This window comes from Gymnogyps californianus, chromosome 2, assembly GCF_018139145.2.
Source record: "Gymnogyps californianus isolate 813 chromosome 2, ASM1813914v2, whole genome shotgun sequence".
NCBI classification, from domain to species: Eukaryota; Metazoa; Chordata; class Aves; order Accipitriformes; family Cathartidae; genus Gymnogyps; species Gymnogyps californianus.
Genome location: NC_059472.1, coordinates 157,087,974 through 157,109,212, shown reverse-complemented (window position 1 = coordinate 157,109,212; position 21,239 = coordinate 157,087,974). Strand labels below are relative to the sequence as shown.

The 21,239-nt window shown below is 36.9% G+C and overlaps 1 protein-coding gene across 2 annotated transcripts in view; it reads right to left on the bottom strand.

The window, feature by feature from the left end:
- The window catches only part of ESYT2 (extended synaptotagmin 2), an 88,946-nt gene that overhangs the window by 53,297 nt on the left and 14,410 nt on the right, over positions 1 to 21,239 (bottom strand). For both annotated transcript variants that reach the window (XM_050890654.1, XM_050890655.1), the window contains exons 2-4: positions 4,124 to 4,165; positions 3,049 to 3,183; positions 1,041 to 1,117 (exon numbers count right to left, since the gene is read on the bottom strand). In XM_050890654.1, coding sequence (XP_050746611.1) covers positions 1,041 to 1,117; positions 3,049 to 3,183; positions 4,124 to 4,165 — 254 coding nt within the window. The remainder of the gene's footprint in view (positions 1 to 1,040; positions 1,118 to 3,048; positions 3,184 to 4,123; positions 4,166 to 21,239) is intronic.

The following is a 21,239-nucleotide window of genomic DNA, read 5'->3' as shown; positions in this document are numbered from 1 at the left end:
GATTTGGATAGCTGTCTTTTTCTACAGAAATAAAGTGATTCAATTCAGTAAAGACTGGGCCCTGCTCACAGGTGTAGCCCCCACACCCCTCTGAAACCCAGGAAAGGATGCAGCAGCATCTTCTCTTATCACTCTGGGGTCCAGCTTTGACAAAGCAGCACAGTCTTCAACATGGCTGAGATTTAGATAAACAACTCAAAATTAAGAATAACCAAGTTCAAACTTTGGAAGTGACTCTGAAAAAGAGAAACTGAGAGGCCTGATTACCCTTCTGGTTACTGCCAGGGATGCAGCAAGAAACACAGAAGGCTGCTCTTTGCTGGATTGTCAGTGACTGACAAATCTGGCCTTTCCACAACCTACAAATAGGCGAAAGTAGTCACTGTAACGCATATCTATGGTGGTCAAATATAAAAACATTGTTGGGTTCACTGGCTGAACTTTCAAAATCTCTGTAACTGCAGATTGTGTTGAGAAAGTCTTTGGCAAATGTTGGGTAGATCTATTTATAAACCTATATAAAAGGGGTCATGATGAAAGGGCAAAGAAACCTGAAGCAGTGTAACACAGTCGCTCTGGCAGTATATAATACATAGATTTACTTTGGTTAGTGGTATGAGCACAAGTACTTTGGTAGCTATCATTCTCTTTTTCTAATACTGTGTTTATAAAAAAATCTAAGTAACTGAGAAAAGTAAAAAACCCAAACGTCTTATATCCTAAATTTTAGACTAGACTAAACTTCATGGCAAAGTTTTAATACATTAGAAAAAAAATTCAAACATAGTGCTTTAGCTTTGTATTTTTTTATTAACCAACATTACTTTAATGATGCAGTCACATTGAGTTGATATACTATTTCCCCTCAAACAAATGTTATTTACAGCATGCAGTTCCTTCCTCCATTCATACACAATTAGAACTAACTACATTTGCGTAATGAAGCAATTCTTCTCCTTTCAGGCCAACATAACTGCCGAATTGAACAAAGCACATATTATAAAGCATGGGTGCCATTGTAATATGATAATAAAGTTTACCTGATTTGAAGATCCAAAATGATCTGCCTTTTGTCCACATTTTCAGTGTACACTTTTACACCATTTATCCGCAGAGGCTGAAACAATGAAGCAAGTAAAAGTTGGATCCTTCTACTGAACTATACCATATTAAATTCAACTTCAAAATAAAGGTGAATATATGCACATTCATGCCTGAAATTAAGAATTTACTATAAGCATTATTAAAAGGTGTGAAGCAAAGCTATCAGTTTAGCTCAAAATGTTATTTCAAGGGTAAAAATTACCTTGCTAGGATCCAGTCAACCACAACCCTTCTGGCAATTAGCCTGGCTTTAGACCACTAGATTTCAAGATTTACGAACGATTTAATATCAAGCTTTCCCCTCTCCCCCCAATAAACATCTCATTTCTCTGTACTAGTATATGTCTAACACTCCCAGACAAAGCATTCTTTTCTATGCAACTAAAAAAACAAGCTAAATTTAATTCACAAAAATGTAGTTGCCTTAAGTAGAATTTAGTCAGAATGGATGGAAAATAATCCCTAATCCCCACAAAAAGTTGTGTCAACCACTCTGTGGTCTCTCTCTAAACCACTGTGCTCATGCTCTCCCTCTCTCCCTCCTCCCCTCTCCCTCCCTCTCTCTCTCATACAGAAACAACACATATCAATCAAACATTCCCAAGACTCGAACATTCATCAAATACTAGGTGGGAGAGGATGACCAATGACCTTACTTAGCACCACCTCCTGTCACATTTTGAGTTTTTCCTTTCTGGAAAAATTGCCATATTTCTATTTACACCTTTTTAGTAATCTAAGTAAAATGGCAATCTCACTGCTGTCAGATTCCCACTGTGTTTGGGGCTGTGCAGCTCACAGGATGCAATGCAATCAAGGCTGCAATATAAAGTAAGAATAGCTGTTTCTTGTGTCCGAGATAACTCAGTCCAGCTGCAGAAGCATACAGAGGTGTGGAAGCTAACTTAAACCCTACTTAAAATTAGTATCGCTTAAAATGAATGCTATTCTACAGGCTGTAATACAGGTGTACCTAGGGCAGGCCAGAGTCCCTGTGTAAAAGGATTTACAACTTTAAAAAAAAAACAAAACAAAAATCAACAACAAAAACATACCACACAAAAGGTGCAGTAAAGTATAATGAACTGCAGTATACATGAAATAGAGTCACAAAGAGAGAAAAATAATTCCCCTCCATCATACCTGAAAATTAACTTCAGTTTTCCTAACATTCGGGGGGGGGGGGGGGGGCGGGGAATAAATTTTAAATCCTTACTTAAAAGCCCATTTATGACAAGCAAGAGGAACACCAAAGACAACTTCACGAAAAGCTTAACAAGCTACATCTCAACAGAAGTAAAGTTCTGGTTGATGCAGGTAAGAGTAAGTAGTGCCGAACTTATTGCAAGCAGAGGTAGCTTATTCTTGGCTTGGACTGATCAAACAGGCTCTTCTGCAGGCATGTAAGAGCTATATATTATGACCCCTTCTTTCATGGGACCGAACAGAAGGTAAACAGATATCTGCTCCTTGATACTATGTTATGTGCAGTCCTTTGGAAAGCTGAGCCAGCAGCCTTGTCATTGGACTCCATACAGAACACGATTAGAAGTTCATCTGTTACAAGAAAGGTAATTGCACTTGGATCATCAGGCAAGAAAAGGATAATGGTCCCTGCTCACTTAACGTAAAGCATTACCTGAGTAGTATTAAAATCATGTTGCTATGAACTCTTCACATGACTACGAGTTACTATACTTTGAGTCTTTTCCCAATTCTCAGGCAAATTTCTGAGCAGAGACTCCAGGAAAAAAAATAAAAAAATAAAAATGAAGCCTCTGCTAAAAAAAGCTACACACGTTTTTATTTTAATGTTACAACAGAAACCAGAATCAGGTTTACCACCAAGTGTCACCAAGAAATATTTTTGTGTAGATTTAAACAGGCTACATGAAAACTGCACGTAAGACAGAGCCCCTTAGAAAAACTTCACCAGACACTGACCTGATGACCAATATCAATCTTTGTAAAACTGAAGGTACTGAGGTGGTTGTTCGCTCCTCTTACTGCTGGTTCTATGGTCTCCCGGAAGAGTTTCTCAATAAATTGGCAAATGAAAGGCCACATCTGTTTTACAGTCTAAGGAAAAAAAAAAACAAAAAACAAACCTACATGGAACACAACTTCACACATAACTAAAAAATATTCTTTAAGGCATATGTAAGAAATTTTATACAAAGTTTTAAACATACAAGTCTTCTATACAGTTCATTACAGATGTAAGAACTGGTTCCTTTTTGCATATCTGAAAGCTTTCTAGAATTCTCAATTTGTGTGTTTTATACATCTGCACAAATCAAGCACTGGAGGAGGAGAAAAACAACATTAAGAATTTTCTTCTTTTATCCCACGAGTGCATATGCATTCAGCACTGATGCTGAATGTTGGGGAGACGGGTGAAGAGGGTTAAGGTTTTTTTGCATGTAAAGAGAGGAATAAGACAAAATGGGTCAAGTGCATTTCTTAAATACATGCATGAGGTTTATAAACATAAAAAATACAGCATTTTACTGTCATATCTGAAAATTCTATATTTATTTTCTCTCACTGTTTTCTAATTAACTCATGTTCTTCTATGCTCTTTGAATGAAAGATATATTTAAAGAAAAGCAAGCTACATAGATCTGTATCTTAGATTATCACACATACAAATCAAAACTGCAAAACTGATTTATTTTTAGATTGTAGGTCAGGAACCTACAGTAACTGGAAAGTATTCCCAACAAGTAGAACATAAAAGACTGTGTTCACAGCTGCTATGACTTCCACACAATTATAGCTGTCATTATTTTAATGCCACTTAAAGTCATTCTCCAGAACTCACAATTTCAAGACCATGAAAATAGATTTAATCTTTCTCATGACTAACTGGATCAATGACCAGAAGTTTCAAGTGTATAAAGAGCACAAAAACTTAAAACTACTCTGTTCTCAGATTCTTGCCTCACGATTTTTTTTTAATCTCAGATTTCCCTCCTCCCCCTTCCCATTTGGAAGCAATGCTAATGAATACCCTTACCTTGTTGAGCCATTCTGCCCTCTCTGTGTCTGGAAAATGGACCTAAAAAAAAAATAACCATCAAACATAAAAATTAATACAAATACAAAACAGTTTTTAGTTATGTCCAGTCATTTATAATACAGGAAAACTTAGGGATGTCCCTATGAGCAATGTATACAGTGAACAACATATTAAGCAGTTAACATTCTTGACAAGAATATTAGAATTCAAGCAGATAAAATATGAACTATTTCTGAACTACACAGATACAAGTCCAAGCACATATTTAATAGTGGCATCTGGAATAAACTATTGCTTTAACACCATAAACGAACTAAAAAAAATAATAAGCATAGCTGACACAGCTAGTGTCAATCAAATTTACCTCTTATGTTTCAGGGGTTAAGATGACACACATGACTGACAGAGTCCTGACTGCACTACTACTTCCTTTCATTCATGCCAGATCTTTTGCAATATCAATAAATCATGGCTAGAAATATTTAATCAGTAAATCTGAAGCTCAGGAATATGGATTTAAGTTCCGCCAAAAGCCCTTCAAAAGACATTTCTAGCGATTTCTTAAACAACTGCAGAAATCAGTAAGAGACAGAAGTATCGCGGTATATACATGGGACGGAAAGTACCCATCACAACAGCAAAACACCAATTAAACGCTGGAAGAACAGATGCAGTTTTCCAGCCACAGAAGGAGAGCACTGTTAGGAGCTTTATATCTTACACACACACACACACAAAAAATAAGAGAGATAAAAACCTGAAGCAGTTCAGTAGAAGCAGAGTTAAGAAACATTTCTTTAGAAATTAACAGCTTCTACAATGAGATGCAGATCACACTTCTGAAACACAAAGAGCCTTTGAAGACACTAAAAAACTGTGACCTACATATACTGACTTCCGTGAAGCAATGTCTCTACTTAACTGAAGTCTTAATCTCGTCATAGCATAACAGATTGTACCACTGGTTTTAACAGCAGTGCCTACTGGTTATTTTCATTATGCATATATCCCAAACACGAACAGTCAGTTAAATACATACTTTTTTAACTGTATTTTCAACAAGTTGGATTTGAAAGCAAGCTCCATTAATGATTTCTTTGTTAAGTTTTTATTAAATTCTTGCATTAAGAATCAGCACTAACGTATTCTTGAATATACTCAAGTCACCTTGAGAGCAGTCCTCAACTTCATCTAAGCATCCATGTTTTAGCTATGCTGGAGGATTGGCCCCTACAGCATCATTGATATTGTCAGTTATTTCCCCGGTCTGTTTCTTTCTCAATATTCCCAGGTCCATAACTAAGGTAAACCACACGTTTTTGCAGATTCTTAAAGAATTACAAATATTGCTGTCTTCCACTATCAAAAGAGAGGCTCTTGGAATGTTTTTCAAATTACTTTTTTCAAGTATATCACGTATCTATCAAAACCATTACAAGTGGCACAAAAATGACCAACTATCTGCTTGACTGTAACAAAAACATTCAATTGGATTTCTTTTACTTACTGAGTTCAAAGAACAGAATTATTAATAATGGATGAAGCAGTTTTGGAACCATATTATTATATTTTATTTATTTAGAATTAATTTAATATAAAATTATGGTGGGTAGAATGTCAGAAATCTGTATTTAGAGGGTTTGGTGGGGTTTTTTTTCCTTTCTTAAAAACAAAAAAATACTTAATTTTTTTTGCATTTGCAACACCAGCAGTTACTCTATGTACATGAATTTATAGCTGAACAGAGCTTACACTCAATTTTTGTCTTGCAGGGTTCTCAAGTTGCTTCCAGCAGTCAAAAAGTTAAAGGAACAAAAAGAACAAACACTATGTTAATATGAACCTTAATGTTAATAAGTAACATTTTGATCTTTCTCCTAAAATATTTGCCTTCTGAATCTGCAGACAGAAAATGTGCCAGTTCTCAATAATTACTTCTCTCTTGAGCATGGTGTTGGATCAACATGAATATTTCATTCTGATTTGCTTAGGAGAGCAATCAATGATGTTCACAGGGTGGGAACTCAAGAGCTGTTCCACACACGGGAGGACACCAACTACAGCCATTGTAATGAACAGCAACAAAATACATTAAAAAGAAACAACAAATTAAACACACAGATGAGGAAAGCAAAAAAAAATTCAGGGAAATACCAAAAGCAAACCTGTCTGCTGCGAGTAATGCAAGATATAACAGAGTTATCATGTTCACAATTCATTTTTAGTCTTTTATACAAGTATCCAGTTGACATCAACAGGAGAGCCACACGAGACTGAGAAAGACTTCCCATCCTAAATATAACCTCAGCCCAAATGAAATTCAACTTCCTTCCAACTTCCTTCCAAGTGATCCAACTTCCCAGATTTATGGTATAAGCTCCCCAAGGCATAGGCCACGTTCCCTGCGCTATGCATACAGCTGACATTCAATACATCTGACTGGAATAAAACAGACAGCATCTCTCTCTTGCACCCATCAAGCACCCTTCACATTCAGTCCCGAATTATGCAGAATCACTTGAGGTAGGTTGGGAAACAAGCAAGAGGCCACATACACTAATATCTAGCCATATACACTAATTTATTAATTTTGAATTTTATCTACTGTACAGTCTTTATTAAGATTTTGCTTAACAGGACATGGTTCTTAATTTTTCCACACATTTAATGATTACTTGTCCTTTAGCATGCCACACCTATCATGCTCCTGCCGTTACTTGACTTAGTACTAAGCCAACTCCTTAATCATATAAGCCTAGTTTATTTCTACAGTTGCATGTGTTAATAGGCAACAAATAATACAATGAATTACATCTCCCATTCCTGTTTCTCATCCCTTTTCCATCCTTGTTTTTCTACTCAGTCCACTTTTAACATAATTCAGTTGTATTCAGTGTCTATTCTGACACCCAAAACAGAGAGTAGAGAATACAATCTTCCATCTTCAAGACTCCAGAATTTTTAATGCAGCCAACCTTGAATCAAAAATTGAGCTTTATTTAATCTTTAGATGCTCCACAACCAGGTAGGCTGAAAACAAGGCATAAACATTTATCAATCTGCTAATTCCATACATTTTTAGCCTGCTATATGAGACTGCAATATTAATGGAAACATTGTATTTTGCATTAAGAGTTTTTGATATCAAACACGATCTTACGCAAGGACAACTGGGGAAGGCCTGAGGGATGGAAGTTGGTACCCTGGATCAGTCAGGACTGACACAAGAGCATCGAGGCAACTGCACAAACATTTTATGGCCAGAAACAGAAGGAGGAATCAGACTAACTGATGTGCAAAATCTGTTAATTCCTGTATAAAATCTATTAGACAAGCATGACAGAAAGAGACAAGTCAAGATTTCAGCAAAGACAGTCAAAGACTAAAAGCATTTTCCACTTGGTTTCTGTTATTAAATTCCTCATGCAGGTTTGATAACTGTCTCATTTCAACCACTTGGTGTAGTTATTCATTATTCAAAGGAAAGTATAACTAGAGAGAACTGTTGCAAGAAATACCCTAACGACCATGTTCAACACCAAAAACATTGTAACATTACGTGTTCCAGGAATGTTCCAATATTAACAGTTATATTGCAAAATACTTGGAAGTGCTCAAAAGATTCGTTTCTGCACATTAAAAATACATGATTTAGCTTTCTCACACAACTGCTTGTGCTCAGCTCTAAACAACTCTCATGTTTACTTCCTATTTCTGATGTGCTCATATCCTGTCCTGTCAAAAACTCAATTCAGAACACATCATTTTTTGTAACGATCAATAAAATAACAGAAAAAGCCCAAGGAATACAGCTCCTTGTTCTGTCCTGGAAGATAATAAAACAAAACAGGGACAAAAGAAAACCACTAACAAGCTCCTATTTCCGTAATAACAGCAGAAACGTTTCTTACCCACAATTATTTTATTATTCAAACTCGCTCTTTATATTGGCTAAATTAACTCAGTTTTCTGCCCAGATGATCATCTGCACCTTTCTAAGGAAACAAGGCTAGACAAAGAATAATAACCATTAAACTCAAGCCCCGCGGACTAAGGATTGGTAGAAAATTTTGACAAGTCAAACAGTAATCAGCAAATGATATCGAAGGAGTTTCAAAGTGCAAATAATAATAATATTGCTGCCTTAAATATAATCATTCACGTAAGGGAGATTTCACATATCTACATAAATGTCACTAAATGCAAGCATAGACAAGAAAATCAGAAAGAATGAAGCTACAACACCCTTCTGGAAGTAATGGTGAATCCCTCTCACCACAAGTTACACGTATTAATAATCTACTTTAAAATGTAAATTGCAATCTACTTGAAAATGTAAACTGCACAGTAGTTGTTATTATTCACTGATCCCCTCACTGTCAAACATTTTTCTTTTTAAAATTATCTTTGTAGCCTTCTCCATCCTTAAAGCTATTTATCAGCCAACCCTTGTTATATTTAACTTCTATTTAATGATTATGATTAATACATAGGTCCTAAGTATTATTTACATGAACTGAAACAACAACAATGGCACCTACATTGAAAGTACGAAACTACTGCTATTGACCAGAGTATTCCATAAAGTGAAAACTTTTTTTGCTACAAACCAATCACTTTCTCATGGATTGTGTATTACAGCAAAGTAAGAAAAGGAAGCAATAAAAGCAGTTTAGATTAAAAAAAACCCAAGCCAACAAACAAAAAAACAAACAAACCCCCACACCACTGTATATTGGCTTTTTTCCCCTTCTATTCCCCTCCAAGGATTAAAGGTAAGAATTTAATTTTAGACTACATGAAAAATAATGTTATAATAGCTATGTTTAGCAGATACTTATCTGAGTCAGCATTACTTAGCTTATGTCTAGTTCCTTCTATTTGCACTATTTAATTACTTGTTGCTCCAGATGAAAATCTTAAAGAAACTATACCAGTAACTTTTTGATTAATTATAAGGTCACACAATATAACTAAGTTTCTTGATATAGTTACAGTGTAACTAAGTATACTTGAACAGTTTTCCAGTTATTTCACAACTATTTCTTACATTAGCTATCAAACCCTTCTGCTTACTTTGGAAAGCTAGAACTACATACAAACATCCTCCTCTCTTTCAAAAGCACATTTGTCTAGCTTAAATGTAAAAATATAAAAGGGTATCGCAATTAGTCTTCACAGTACCTTCATGCATCATAAGTGGAGAGGAAGAGCACCCCACAGAAGGAAATTCAGAACAGAAGCCCAACTTAGGTGCTCTAAATCACCTTCTGAACATACAGCATAAGCGGTTATTTAACTACTAAGCCTAAAGCTAGGTGGTGTGGCAAAAAAGAAACACACTAAAATTAAAATATCCTTTGAATTATAATGCCCAGATTAATTTGTCTAAACTCACAGCAATTGTAACTCAAAAAGGCCAGAGAAATTTAGTAAAAGAATTAAGAAGAATCCCAGCATGAATAGAGAGTGTCGTACAGTGATATTCAAGCTCAATTTAACAGCTATTCACTCCAGTATTTTCCAGTTGGTAAAGCAGGCTGGCCTAAGGACATTTTAGGTAAAACCGAGTTGAGCAGGGCTAATGGCTTAATCTCACGTATTCCAGCCAGCAATCCCCTCTCTCTCTCTGGAGAAACAAGGAGCAGCAGTAGGTGAAGTATCTGTTCCTTTCCACAGAGGAATCGACGCGGAGTCTCCTGCTACTCAACACAACCTGAAGAGGCTTATCCTCAAACACAGACTGGGGGGCAACTACTCCTTTCTAATAGGACGTAAAGAAGCGGGGGCTGGAAGGGAAAGCAGAGCAGCCAGGCTGTCTCCTGTTACTCCAATAATCCACCTCCAGGGTTATCCTAGCAATTTTCCTAACTTCTATCACCCTCAGAAATACTGTAGCTCCCATATCTTCTGAATTACACAGAAAAACACACTAAATATTTACTGTTGCAGAACCACAGGATTCAGTATTCCTGAAAGAGAAGGTTAAAATTGTTAATAATGAGGGTTCCTCAAAAACGCTGCAATTAACCACAGGCCCTTGCCACTAAATGAACAAACAACTGCTATTTCCATCATTTTTTGGTAATCTGATTCTGTTTCTGTTTAGCATGCTTTGGCATAGATTTTGTGTTTACAGTCTTAAATATATTAAAATGATTAGCCTTTGCACAGCAAAATTCATATTCAGTATTACAAATGCTGTATGTTTTCAGCATGGGATTAAGCAAGGACTCTTGAAATAGTTTCACTGAGAATCATTAGGGGTGTGTTGCATACGTAATGTCTTTCAACAGAAACATCTGGAAGATGCGGAAGCAGGCTGAATACAGAAAATCAGTTTTGTACAACACACTAACTATCAAAGCCCACAGGGTACTTCACAAAACAGCAGTTAGAAGGACCTGCGCAAATCAGTACAACTAACCTAAAATTAAAAGCTATATAAAATAAGCAGTACAGGTTTTGATAGTAATTGCCCATAAACAAACAAACAAACAAACAAATTAAAAAAATAATAATCAGACATCAGAAAATTAAGGGGAGGGAAAAAAAACAAAACAAAAAACCCACACATACACAGAGTAAGATAGAGAGATAAATGAGGTGGGGAAGGGCCCTAAAGTTGTTGCCATGGCTCTCTGATCACTATAAAACCTGACAGTAAAATGGAAATATTGGAAAAAGTGGAAACATATCTAAATGGAAGAAACAGTTGTAATGCCAAGCAAGGTTAAGGACTGTATTTATTTATAAACTGGAACATAAGCCATTTAAGTGCTTGGACAACACATTGGAAAACAAAATAAACCTTAAAAAAAAAAGAAAAAAGTAATTACATGCCCTTGGAGTCAGATTTGCACCTATGAGACAAGAGTGGTATTAGAAACACATACTTGGTGTCCCACCAAATGTTTCTAAAACATTCTACCAGCACAAACATTGCCATCCCACGTGAACTGCCACTATCAGTTCAGCAAGTCCTAAGAGCTGCCACAACAAATTATAGACGGCTATTCAGCACAAGTTTTCCCATGTGATCTCTAGCGTATTCTCCACTGCCTTACAAGCTATCTGCTTCAGAGTCAGTGTCAGCATCAAGGTGAAAAATAACTCTTTCAACAACACAGCAATTAAACACAAAACAAGTTGGCACTTGTAGAAAGCCTGAAACAAACGGCTTTTCAACACCTCCGGGTTTCAATACTAACACAGGAAATCTACTATAATAAAATTAATATACCTCAAGTAATAAAACTGAGATTCTTTATACGATATAGAAAGTTTTATTTCATTGCAGCCTTCTGTTACCTCTGTTCCTCTCCCCTCCTTAAAGCCTAAAGAAAGGCCTAATATACTGACCAGTTCAAACCTGGAATAAACAGTAGCTCACATACACAGGATACTTCAGCATCCTGGTATGTCCTAAAGGACATAGTTCCTAACATACATTTGTAGATACCATATCTGGGAGACAAGGAAAATGACTAGCAGCACATACGCTGTTTTTTGTAAAGTCAGGCTAAACTAGCATAAAACAGGTCTTCATAAAATGCTGCGAATGGTAGCAGCACTGTAAGAAGAGTCACCGCTACCCATACACACACTGTTGAACTTAACTAAAGCCCAAACTACACAAAGGGATCTCACAGCCGTGCTTTCTGCTGTGCTAGAATTAAAACATAAAATTAAACTCAAAATATTTACTGCTTTTTTAAATTTTACCAATGACCACAGATGTACCTATGTTTCTCATTTAAATAATACAAAGATGCCACTTTGCTTAGATTTCTTTTTAAAAATACATTATATATAAAATACATATGTAAGACTGTAATTGAGAAAGTTGTCCCTCTGTTTTCCTTCTCATTACAGAATTCATTGGAACAACATTTAGAAAATTAACAATCCTCCAATTTTTGCTAGCAGCCTAGCAAAAATCTGATCAGCTTAAAGTTTTGGCAGCTGTGGATTCAGAATCCATCCCTCTGCAGCCCTGCAATACCACCAAAATATTCTCACCTGGACATTCCTCCTAACTTCTATGGCAAACAACGTCTTTGGCAATGCAAAATAATGCTGTATTTGCAAAAGAAAAGCCCTGCCTAAAAGAGGCTCCAGAGCTCTGATAGGACTGAAACCGCAGCCCAGAAGTGAGTCATGCAATTCAGAACTGAAGGATGCTGAGACATTACAAAGCACAACAGTTTAATTTTCTCCACGAGTATCTTTCACTTCAACATCTATTAAATATGCTTCACTCATAATGGCAGTGAGGCTTGTCAAGAACTGCATTACTTTTCAGCAATTTGACTCACCAGTATAAAACCTAGATAAAATTTGCCTAAGTGCTGCTATTTTTGCAGAGATGGAGCAAGCATGCCGCAATACAAAGTTACTCAGAAACCTCCTACTTAGCAGCAGCTTGCCATAACAAAATCCTCCGGGATCAGCATTATAAGCAGCTGCTCTGGAAGAACGACAGAACAGTAGTCTGCTAGTAAGTAAGGGAACTGGGAAATCCTACTTCTAGCCTGACACTCAGCCTTTGCAACCCCAACTCGAGGAAAGCTGTTCAGCCGAGAAATTAAAAACTGAGCCATCATTAACTTCCAGAAGCATCCTGCCTTAATCACCTGAAAAAGAACATAAAACAAAAATCCCTTGCTTTACCACTAGTGGTTACACAATTTCCTTCCAAACATCTGGAAATACATTGGCATGGGTTTCTGTCGTACCTGGATGCAGAATCTACACTAAAGACAGCATACTATGTCTGCTAGAGGGAATCATGTAGCTTTCCTTTGCTCATCTGTTACCTCTTTCTAAACAAAAAACTTTAAGCCTTCAGTCTACTGCAGATTCATCTTCTAATGCAGTCTAATTTCAGAATTATCTTCAAGTACCAGTATACTAGTACTATATATCATAACTCAGGCTTCAATATAGAGATTAAGTCAAATCTGTAACCAAATTGCTTTGTTCTCACTGCAGTTTAAGAAGATCTTGTAATTTTTCCTGAATCATTGTGTTCACACTTCTCTTCTACTTTCCAGCTCGAAAAGGACTGTTAAGTTTTCACTGACCAGTTTGGATTGGGACAGGACAGTTTAAAAAAAAAAAAAAAAAAAGTAGAAGGTATATGGGGGCATTAAGTTAGAGAAACGTTTTAATGGTTTCCACTTTCTGAAGGATCCACATGCAGAACTTCTGACGTAAGATTGATATCCTGACACAGAAAGAGACATATTTTTCACACCTAGCTAGTATTTTTCTCTAGAATTTAATGAAGGTTTCTGGACCATGTCTACAACAACATCTCTGCTTCCCAGGGTGGGAGATCTCCAACAAGTAACTTCAGCAATGTGGCACAGTATGTCAAATTTGACAGGAAGTGTTCCTAAGACTCAAAACAAGTTATTGCAAACAAGAAATAGAGCCTTTAGAACTTAATTTCGCTAAATAAAAAGATTAATCTTGCCTTAATCTTTCTCTACAAGGGAAAAAATTCATCACAATAAATACTTAGACTGAGGAAATGAAGTTATGCTTCTCACAGTTTGATGGCTAGGCTTTTTATTTTAATTTTAGAAATCTCTTTAATTTATAATAATCCTATACATTTCATATAAAGGGATTTAAATTTAAAAGCACTCATGAAATCACTGGATATACTAGCAATGCAAGGACTAATACCATCATTATGTCCAGCATGCAGGTCCACCAAGACCTAACAAGTCACGTGTATATACGTTTTCCCGACACCTGACTGGTGTGTGCTGCCTGGCAGACCTGCCAAAAGCCAATCCTTCAATTACACTGTTGAAGTTCATATCCATCATTTAGAACCCATCAAGAATAAAGACTCACTGAAAGAGAGCAATCTTCAAGTTTACAGGGAGTGGAAGACTCCAAACCAAAATATTTCAAGGCATTCTTCATCTAACAGTTTACCATTCTTCTAAATTGTCAGCTGGAACAGAAGTGATGTTGAGCACTTCTTAAAGTGAGGCAACATAAGAACTTAGGTTTAACATTTTGATCACTTACTACCCGCATTTACAATAGTGCTTTTATCTACACTACCTCCTTATTCAGAAGGCCAGAATTCATCAACTGTTATGACAGCAGGATGCCCTTTTCCAATCTCACCTTCAGTGGGCATTCACAGCAATAACAATTATATTTTAAATGCTGATGTCCAATGAAAGCCCAGGACAAGCAGAGTCAAAAAATCAAAAACTGAACAGTGTTACACTCTACACAAGCAAAGTATCAAGAACTGGATTTGTACAGATTAAAGTCTTGCTGTCACACCAGGTTATAGACACCTAGTGCAACCAATGTTTATGAAATAAAACATTTAATGACAGCCCACATTAGCACATCTCCAAATCCCCACAAGCATTGCAATCATTACTGAAACCAGAGACCCAGACTTTAAATGTTTAAACTACTGAAAGGCATAGCACGAACCATAGCTGTAACAACTCACTGAATTTTACCACTTGAAAAATCTTGCACAGTACTACTTTTTGACATGTTATCAACTTTACCCTTTTATTCTCAAAAGTAATTTCATTCCTTCTCCTCCTCTCCCAAATAAAGTCTTAATACCTTGAAATTCAAGCTTTCAGGTTTTAAAAATTTTATAAAGGAGCACCTTATTTTCAATTTGTCACATTTCAAAAACATGACATCTTTTGTACTTTTAAGCCTGTATAACAAATTCCTTTTCAGTTCCCTTGAGAATCCAGACATGTTCCCACTCCACTGCATGCCAGACTGTCTTGCTCTCTTGATGGTCAACAGAAGAAAAATTTTCCTCTCTGGACTGCTAAATATTAGCTTTCAAAATAGCTTATACAACCAGTGTTGCAGCACAACTTACTATCCTTTGAATAGTTTACAGCTATGAAAAGAAGTGCTGGGCTCTGCACCAAATTGTCAGCCATCCTTGTTGTTGCTATCTAGACTAAAACGTTGAAGGTTTCTTCTTGTTTTACTCCACTGACCCACTACCCGCTTTTAACCCCTGTAGTCAGGAGCTCTGATTCACTAAGACTAAGGTTCCTTCACCAGGGAGATGTATTCCTATTAACACTTGCTAGCTTACATAGCTAATCTCTCTAAGGGAACCATGCAGGCGTTCTGTGAGGACTAAAATGGACATCGACTTTCAGGAAAGATAAGTGTTCAAGAAGTACTGACCACCTTCTGCAAGACTGCCTGTCCTCCTTCTCAGCAAGATTAACTGTCCCTTCCTGTCTTTAACTGGCTTACCAGCAGCTAATTACTGAAGAGCAAAATGATCTCCTATGACTCAATGTGCACATTTTAGCACGAAACACCTCCATGTACGGAACCCCAAACTTTATAGGTTAACCTTTTTCTCTTCTTTTTTTCTTTAAAATGTAATCTATAACTCACAATACATTTGAAACAAATCTATGTGAACTCCAACAAGAAAAATATAATTCACTTACTTTTTATCGGTTTGGGTGCAAGCAAACTGCAAATTTGTATTTGAAAATACAAAAGAGAAAAACAGAGAACTTGGCTTTTTTTGTGGTATTCAAGCTAAAATACAGTATCAGAGCATGCAAATTCAAGCTGGGTTAACCTGCATCCTAAGAAGTAAAACAAGTCTGCAGAATATGCTCATTATTTAGCTCTTATATGCTTATTATTTAGTTCTTACACTAAAAGAAAATATATGCACGCTCATGTTTCGACTGAATCTGACTCCCAACACGAGCAAAAGTGTTCAACTTCTACGTACTGCACTGCATCCAGTACTATGCAGCCAGAGCTTATTCTTAGTATTAAAACATTTTTTTAAACATAATCAGAAATCATTCAAGGTACAACAGGCATTTTAAAATCCCCCTGTATCATTTCTAGCTGAAACACTAGAAACTTACTATATAAAATCCAGAAAGTATAAAGAGTATAGACAGACTGACTGGCAGTTTTGTTGAACCTGTAAATATTCAGTGATAAACTCCCTCTGAAACTATAAAACTCTGCTGAGAAAGTAACAGAAAGCAGAACATTCTAATAATGTGAAACCAAAAAGAGTGGTAATGTTTAATTTGGATCTCGGTTAACATAGTGACAACAAATGGTGGGGAGGAAGGCCCTAGTTAACCTGATAGCATCAGGTATCAGACCACTAGCAGCTTACATGTGTAACTCTTTCTGGTTCTTCCATTCAAGCATTTAACCAGATTCTCATACCAGCTTTTAATACAAAGCTCAATATTTCTAATAATCAGGTGCACACTAAAATTTCTAAGATTTATGACATTTGTTCTCTGTCCTCTCTAAAAGTTTTGTCCCCCTCAAAGGACTGTATTTCAGTACAGAATACAGTATGGTGTTATTTGTTAGAAAAAGACAGGCAAAATACATCACACATTTCATTGGCAACACATAACACAGGAACTTCTGCACCAGGCAAGATCAAAGGTCCAGCTAACACAGCAACCAGAAGTAATGTCTAAGGAAAAAGAAAAAACAAAGTAGTACTATGGAGTTATCCTTCCCTGAATATCCTCTCAGCTTCTGCAAAGGCTGACTGCAACCCTTAGCAGCTGCTGTCATCCTCCTTCACCCCTTCTACCTCAAAAATGCTCAGCCCCTTGGCGGGGGGGGGGGGGGGGGGGGGGGGGGGGGGGGGGGGGGGGGGGGGGGGGGGATTAATTCCATTTTACGAATTCCCTTGTATCAGATAAGTTTACTTAAGGCAAAACTGATGCTCTAGATTTTTAGGGCAGCCCTTATCCTCATGCAGGATCATGCTGAAAATATGAGACCAATGAAATACATAACTGGAAAACACTCTGACCACTTAATTCCAATCCCCTGCAATTGCAGGCATCATTATCCTATTTCTGTTTATAAACTCCACCTTAAAACCATGGAGTTTGCTACCATTCCTCAGGACAGACCAGGAAGGGCAGCTCTAGCGTGTTTTTCGTAGACTGGGTTGCTAAGGAAAGACACTGAAGCATTCCCTGCTAAACCCAGTTTCTAAACTTAGGTATGCTACGTCACATGTTTGAGTTACAAGGTGGAACCAAAACCCAGACTGCCTCCCAACTAAATGAACTATTATCCTCATCCTTAAATATCAGTCTTGCTTAGCACCTGTTATCCAAGAAGCTATTTTAGAAAAAGCAGAGTAAATGTACTTAAATCAAACTGGCAGAAGGAAAGGATACTACTGAAAGTGCATCCTCTGAGGAAATCATACATGCTTATGCTACTAGATGGACGCATATGGCATCTGTAGAGTATAACATCCAGCAAGTTGCAAATCTCCTGCAAGATCAATGCTTTCTGTCAGCCACACAGTCCCCAACAGAAAAATACTGTGTGAAGGTCAGAAGCAGCAAGTTTTCATACATAAATGCTAAGTTTTATTTTTTTTATTCCGGAATTAGAAAAGTGGCTAAAATCCTGGTCCAAGTAAAGTCAGCTGCCAAACTCCTATGAATTCAGTAGGCTCAGAGGAAGAATCCTTCAGCAGGTGGACACAACATACACAATTTTGCCCTGGAATGTGGATACAGTGCCTAAGACAAATACAACATCAAAACCAGACTGACAGCCCAGTATGGAGACTTAACATTGACACTGAACTCAATTTTCATTAAGAATAGTAAAAAATTGAAATAAACAGAATTTCACACTTACAGAAAAGTTGCTGTTCTAGACTACACACAGAACAAGCAGGAGGACAAAGCGTGCTTGCAGTGTCTCTCTACAACTGTACAATAGCTTTCATCAGAAAGTGAATTCAATACCAAAATACACCATCCACAGCACTGCAAGATTTACGATCATCCACAGACAGATGAATACTGCCTGGGAGGCACCTCTGAGTTTGCAACTTAAGTGTGTAAGTCCACACTTACAAAAAGGAAGATGAAGCCCCTCAAGTAGACTTGAAGCAAATGAGTAAATGAGTACCAAAGGGCAAGCAGTATCTTTTCTCCAACACACTACTACACGTTGTAATATTTTAGTTAAAACACGCCTAGATATTTGACTGTCCTGTTGATCCTTTGACTTGAGTACACAGCAACATTTGTTCAGTCACTTTTCCTTCTATGCAAGTCTTTACAAATCAGCAAAGCCAAGGGAAAAAAAATACTGCTATCAGTAGGAAATCTGTTTAAAACCAACATTTGACCTTTTTTTTTTTTTAAAAATCAGCTAACTGGTTTCAAGAAGATGACTTCTTTTAAGAGATCAGTAGTAAATACAAAAATACAAGTGACTAAATAGAAATAAAAAGCCCAGTTGTCAGCTTGCAATGCTCCCCTTCACCCTACCAAAATTCCTGCAGGCCCTGGTTCCAGGAAGCATCCCCTGAGATTCCAGCTTCCTGCAGACACAGACACTTTCTCTCATGTTATGGCTGCAAACCATCAGTGATACTGCCTTTCAAAATAGTTGTCTTGCAATGCTCTGCATCAAAACATTCCCCAGCCTCTGTTGAAGAGTTTTTCCATCTCAAAAAACAGTGAAAGAAAGTGATCATAAGCTCTAAAAAATGTAAGTCCTCTTTCTAAGCTAAGCTATTTTTTAAAACAATACTGGAAACTAAAGAATCTACCTTCCCCTGTTGTTTGGGAAGTTTAACATTTGGCCATATATGTCTTAAATGATACTCCATTTTAATTTCTCTGCTTTTAATGTAAATTAACTTATTTTATTTGCATATGTTTAGAGAGGAGTTCCTGTATTTTTTAAATAATATACTCTAGTTTTTACATAAGCGGTTACAATACCAGCCCTTCAGTGGAGCCGTAAACTGTGGAAAAACTACTATCTAGAGTATATACCAAAGATTTTCAATAATACCATCAATTTACTTCCAGGTAATGGAATGCCCAATCAAGTGTGCATAGTTGCAGATCTGAACAACAAAAACTTGTTTCTATACACATAGCCATTGCTTACGCTCAACAAGTGCTTGCATGGAGATGTTTACCCACAACTGAAATTAGCCCTTGTATAAAGGCAGTTACTGCCCTTCAAACAAATGACAGGTAGCAAGTAGCTGAGTGATTAAGATTAGGTGTTTTCTTGGATGCAGAGGAGGAAGGTTCCAGCGTTAGACTGCTGGAATTGTTGGGTGTTTAATAGACAGGATGGAGAGGCAGCAAGAGTGAAGAAAGAAGAGTTGGATACATGTTTCCTTTTATAAAGGCAGCACAGAGCTATCACCTCTTCTCTCATATTACTGATTATCATCAATGTTGAAGATAACACAAGCATTTGGGGATCTCTTGAATATTCTTTACCCCAAACTCAACCATTACAAACAGGCTATGTTCTTCCACTTCCCAATTTAGCAGTAAAAATAGCCATCATAAATCAATACTACTTTAATTAATGACAGCAGTAGTAAGTCACTTTATAAACGTACTGCCTACAATTGAATCATAGCATTAAGCACACAATAAAGTCTTTAAAGACTGAGTTGCTTGTAACTGATACTTAAGCTCACCATTTCTGCATTTTAATCCACACCTACTGTCCAACTTTGGATATTTGCACAGCGTATAGCTGGAACAGAGATAATCAGATCACACCCACTAGATCCTGGTTGCAGTTTACAGCAACAGGAAGACTCTTTACATCTCAGCAACCCTTTTTACCTATATGTGGCTTCACAGCAATTTCAAAGGTTTCCATTTTAAAGATTCAAATATTGGTGATCAGTAGGCAATTGCAATTGCTGAATTAGTCTCTGATTTTCAAAATTCTATCTTTTACATGTCCAAGAATAATCTCACCACTCTACACCTGCTATATCATTAATAGAGAGAAATAAGGGCCTCTGGAGAGAGATACATCTGACGTCTTGAAACATTTCTCCTATGGTCAGACAGAGTCCTCTGGTGATGCCTGTATTGATCATAAAGAACATCTCAAATAAATCTGGACTTATATGTCTAAATTTAGCTTCAGCAAATTCTAGCTCTAAGTGGAAACCAAACACCTCGTGCCTAGAAACAAAGTGAATATTAATTCTATGAGTGGAAAGAAACTTCTGTCAATTAAAGACAACTGCCTGAACTGCAAATAATTAATCACCTAGTGGATCAGTTCCCTAAAACCTAGCTTCAAGAAATCTTGCCCATGGTAATGCCAGAGTAACTATGCCACTTTATTTGATTGCTCCTAAGCAGAACCCTCCTTAGCCTGCACTTCTCTTGAAGCAGAGGTTAACGTTTGTGCACATGTAGGGAGTAATATATGCAGGCAAGTCACTGTTAGCTCCTAAACTCTCAGCGGATTTTACAACAGATGTTGCTGCACAGTGCTAATAATTTTTTTAGAAGTTCTACAACAGAATATTTACTACATGTATTAATTAAAATCTAACAGCTGTGGCTCATATTATTCCTTGCTAAATTTAGGCATGTAAAAAGTAGCAGTGAAGTTGTGACCTCATTACTCTAGGTTCTTATACAGAGAAAAAGGGCCTCCTGCAAAAAATTCAGCTCATCCCTCCCACTCTCAAAGAAAGATGGCAGAAAGAGACTTACATCTCTGAAACGAGGTGCCCAAGTTCAGTAGGATGAATCTACATTTCAGTTTGCTACAGCGAACTTCATTGTGTGCGCTAATTGGTAATAATTTTTTTTTAATGGCTTTTACTGTGGATTGTGTTGTTTTAGGCCTGAATCCCAGCCCAGTACAACTAACGGATCTGTACGCAGCTCTTAATCACATGTAATAGCTTTCTTGCAAAAGACATCGCTTGAGTTTAGAAGGATGCAGTGATGACAGTTAAAATGAAATCAAACCCCCTGAGTAAAATGCCACAGTTATTTTCAGAGATCTGCATAAATAGCAGTTAATTTGCAACTATATCATTCCAGCTGAAAAAAGTATTTTCCAAGAATTTCAAAGGCTTTTCCACGTACAATTAGCCTCTGAGGAAAAAAGCAAGGATTTTATTTATTTTCAGTATCAAAGGGATGTTGAAATCAAATCCACCGTTCTTGTTGCCATATATGATTTGCTGCATTTGATACTATCCTGGTTCTGCTCAATGTATTTGAAAAAATGTTAGGACATCAAATAGTCA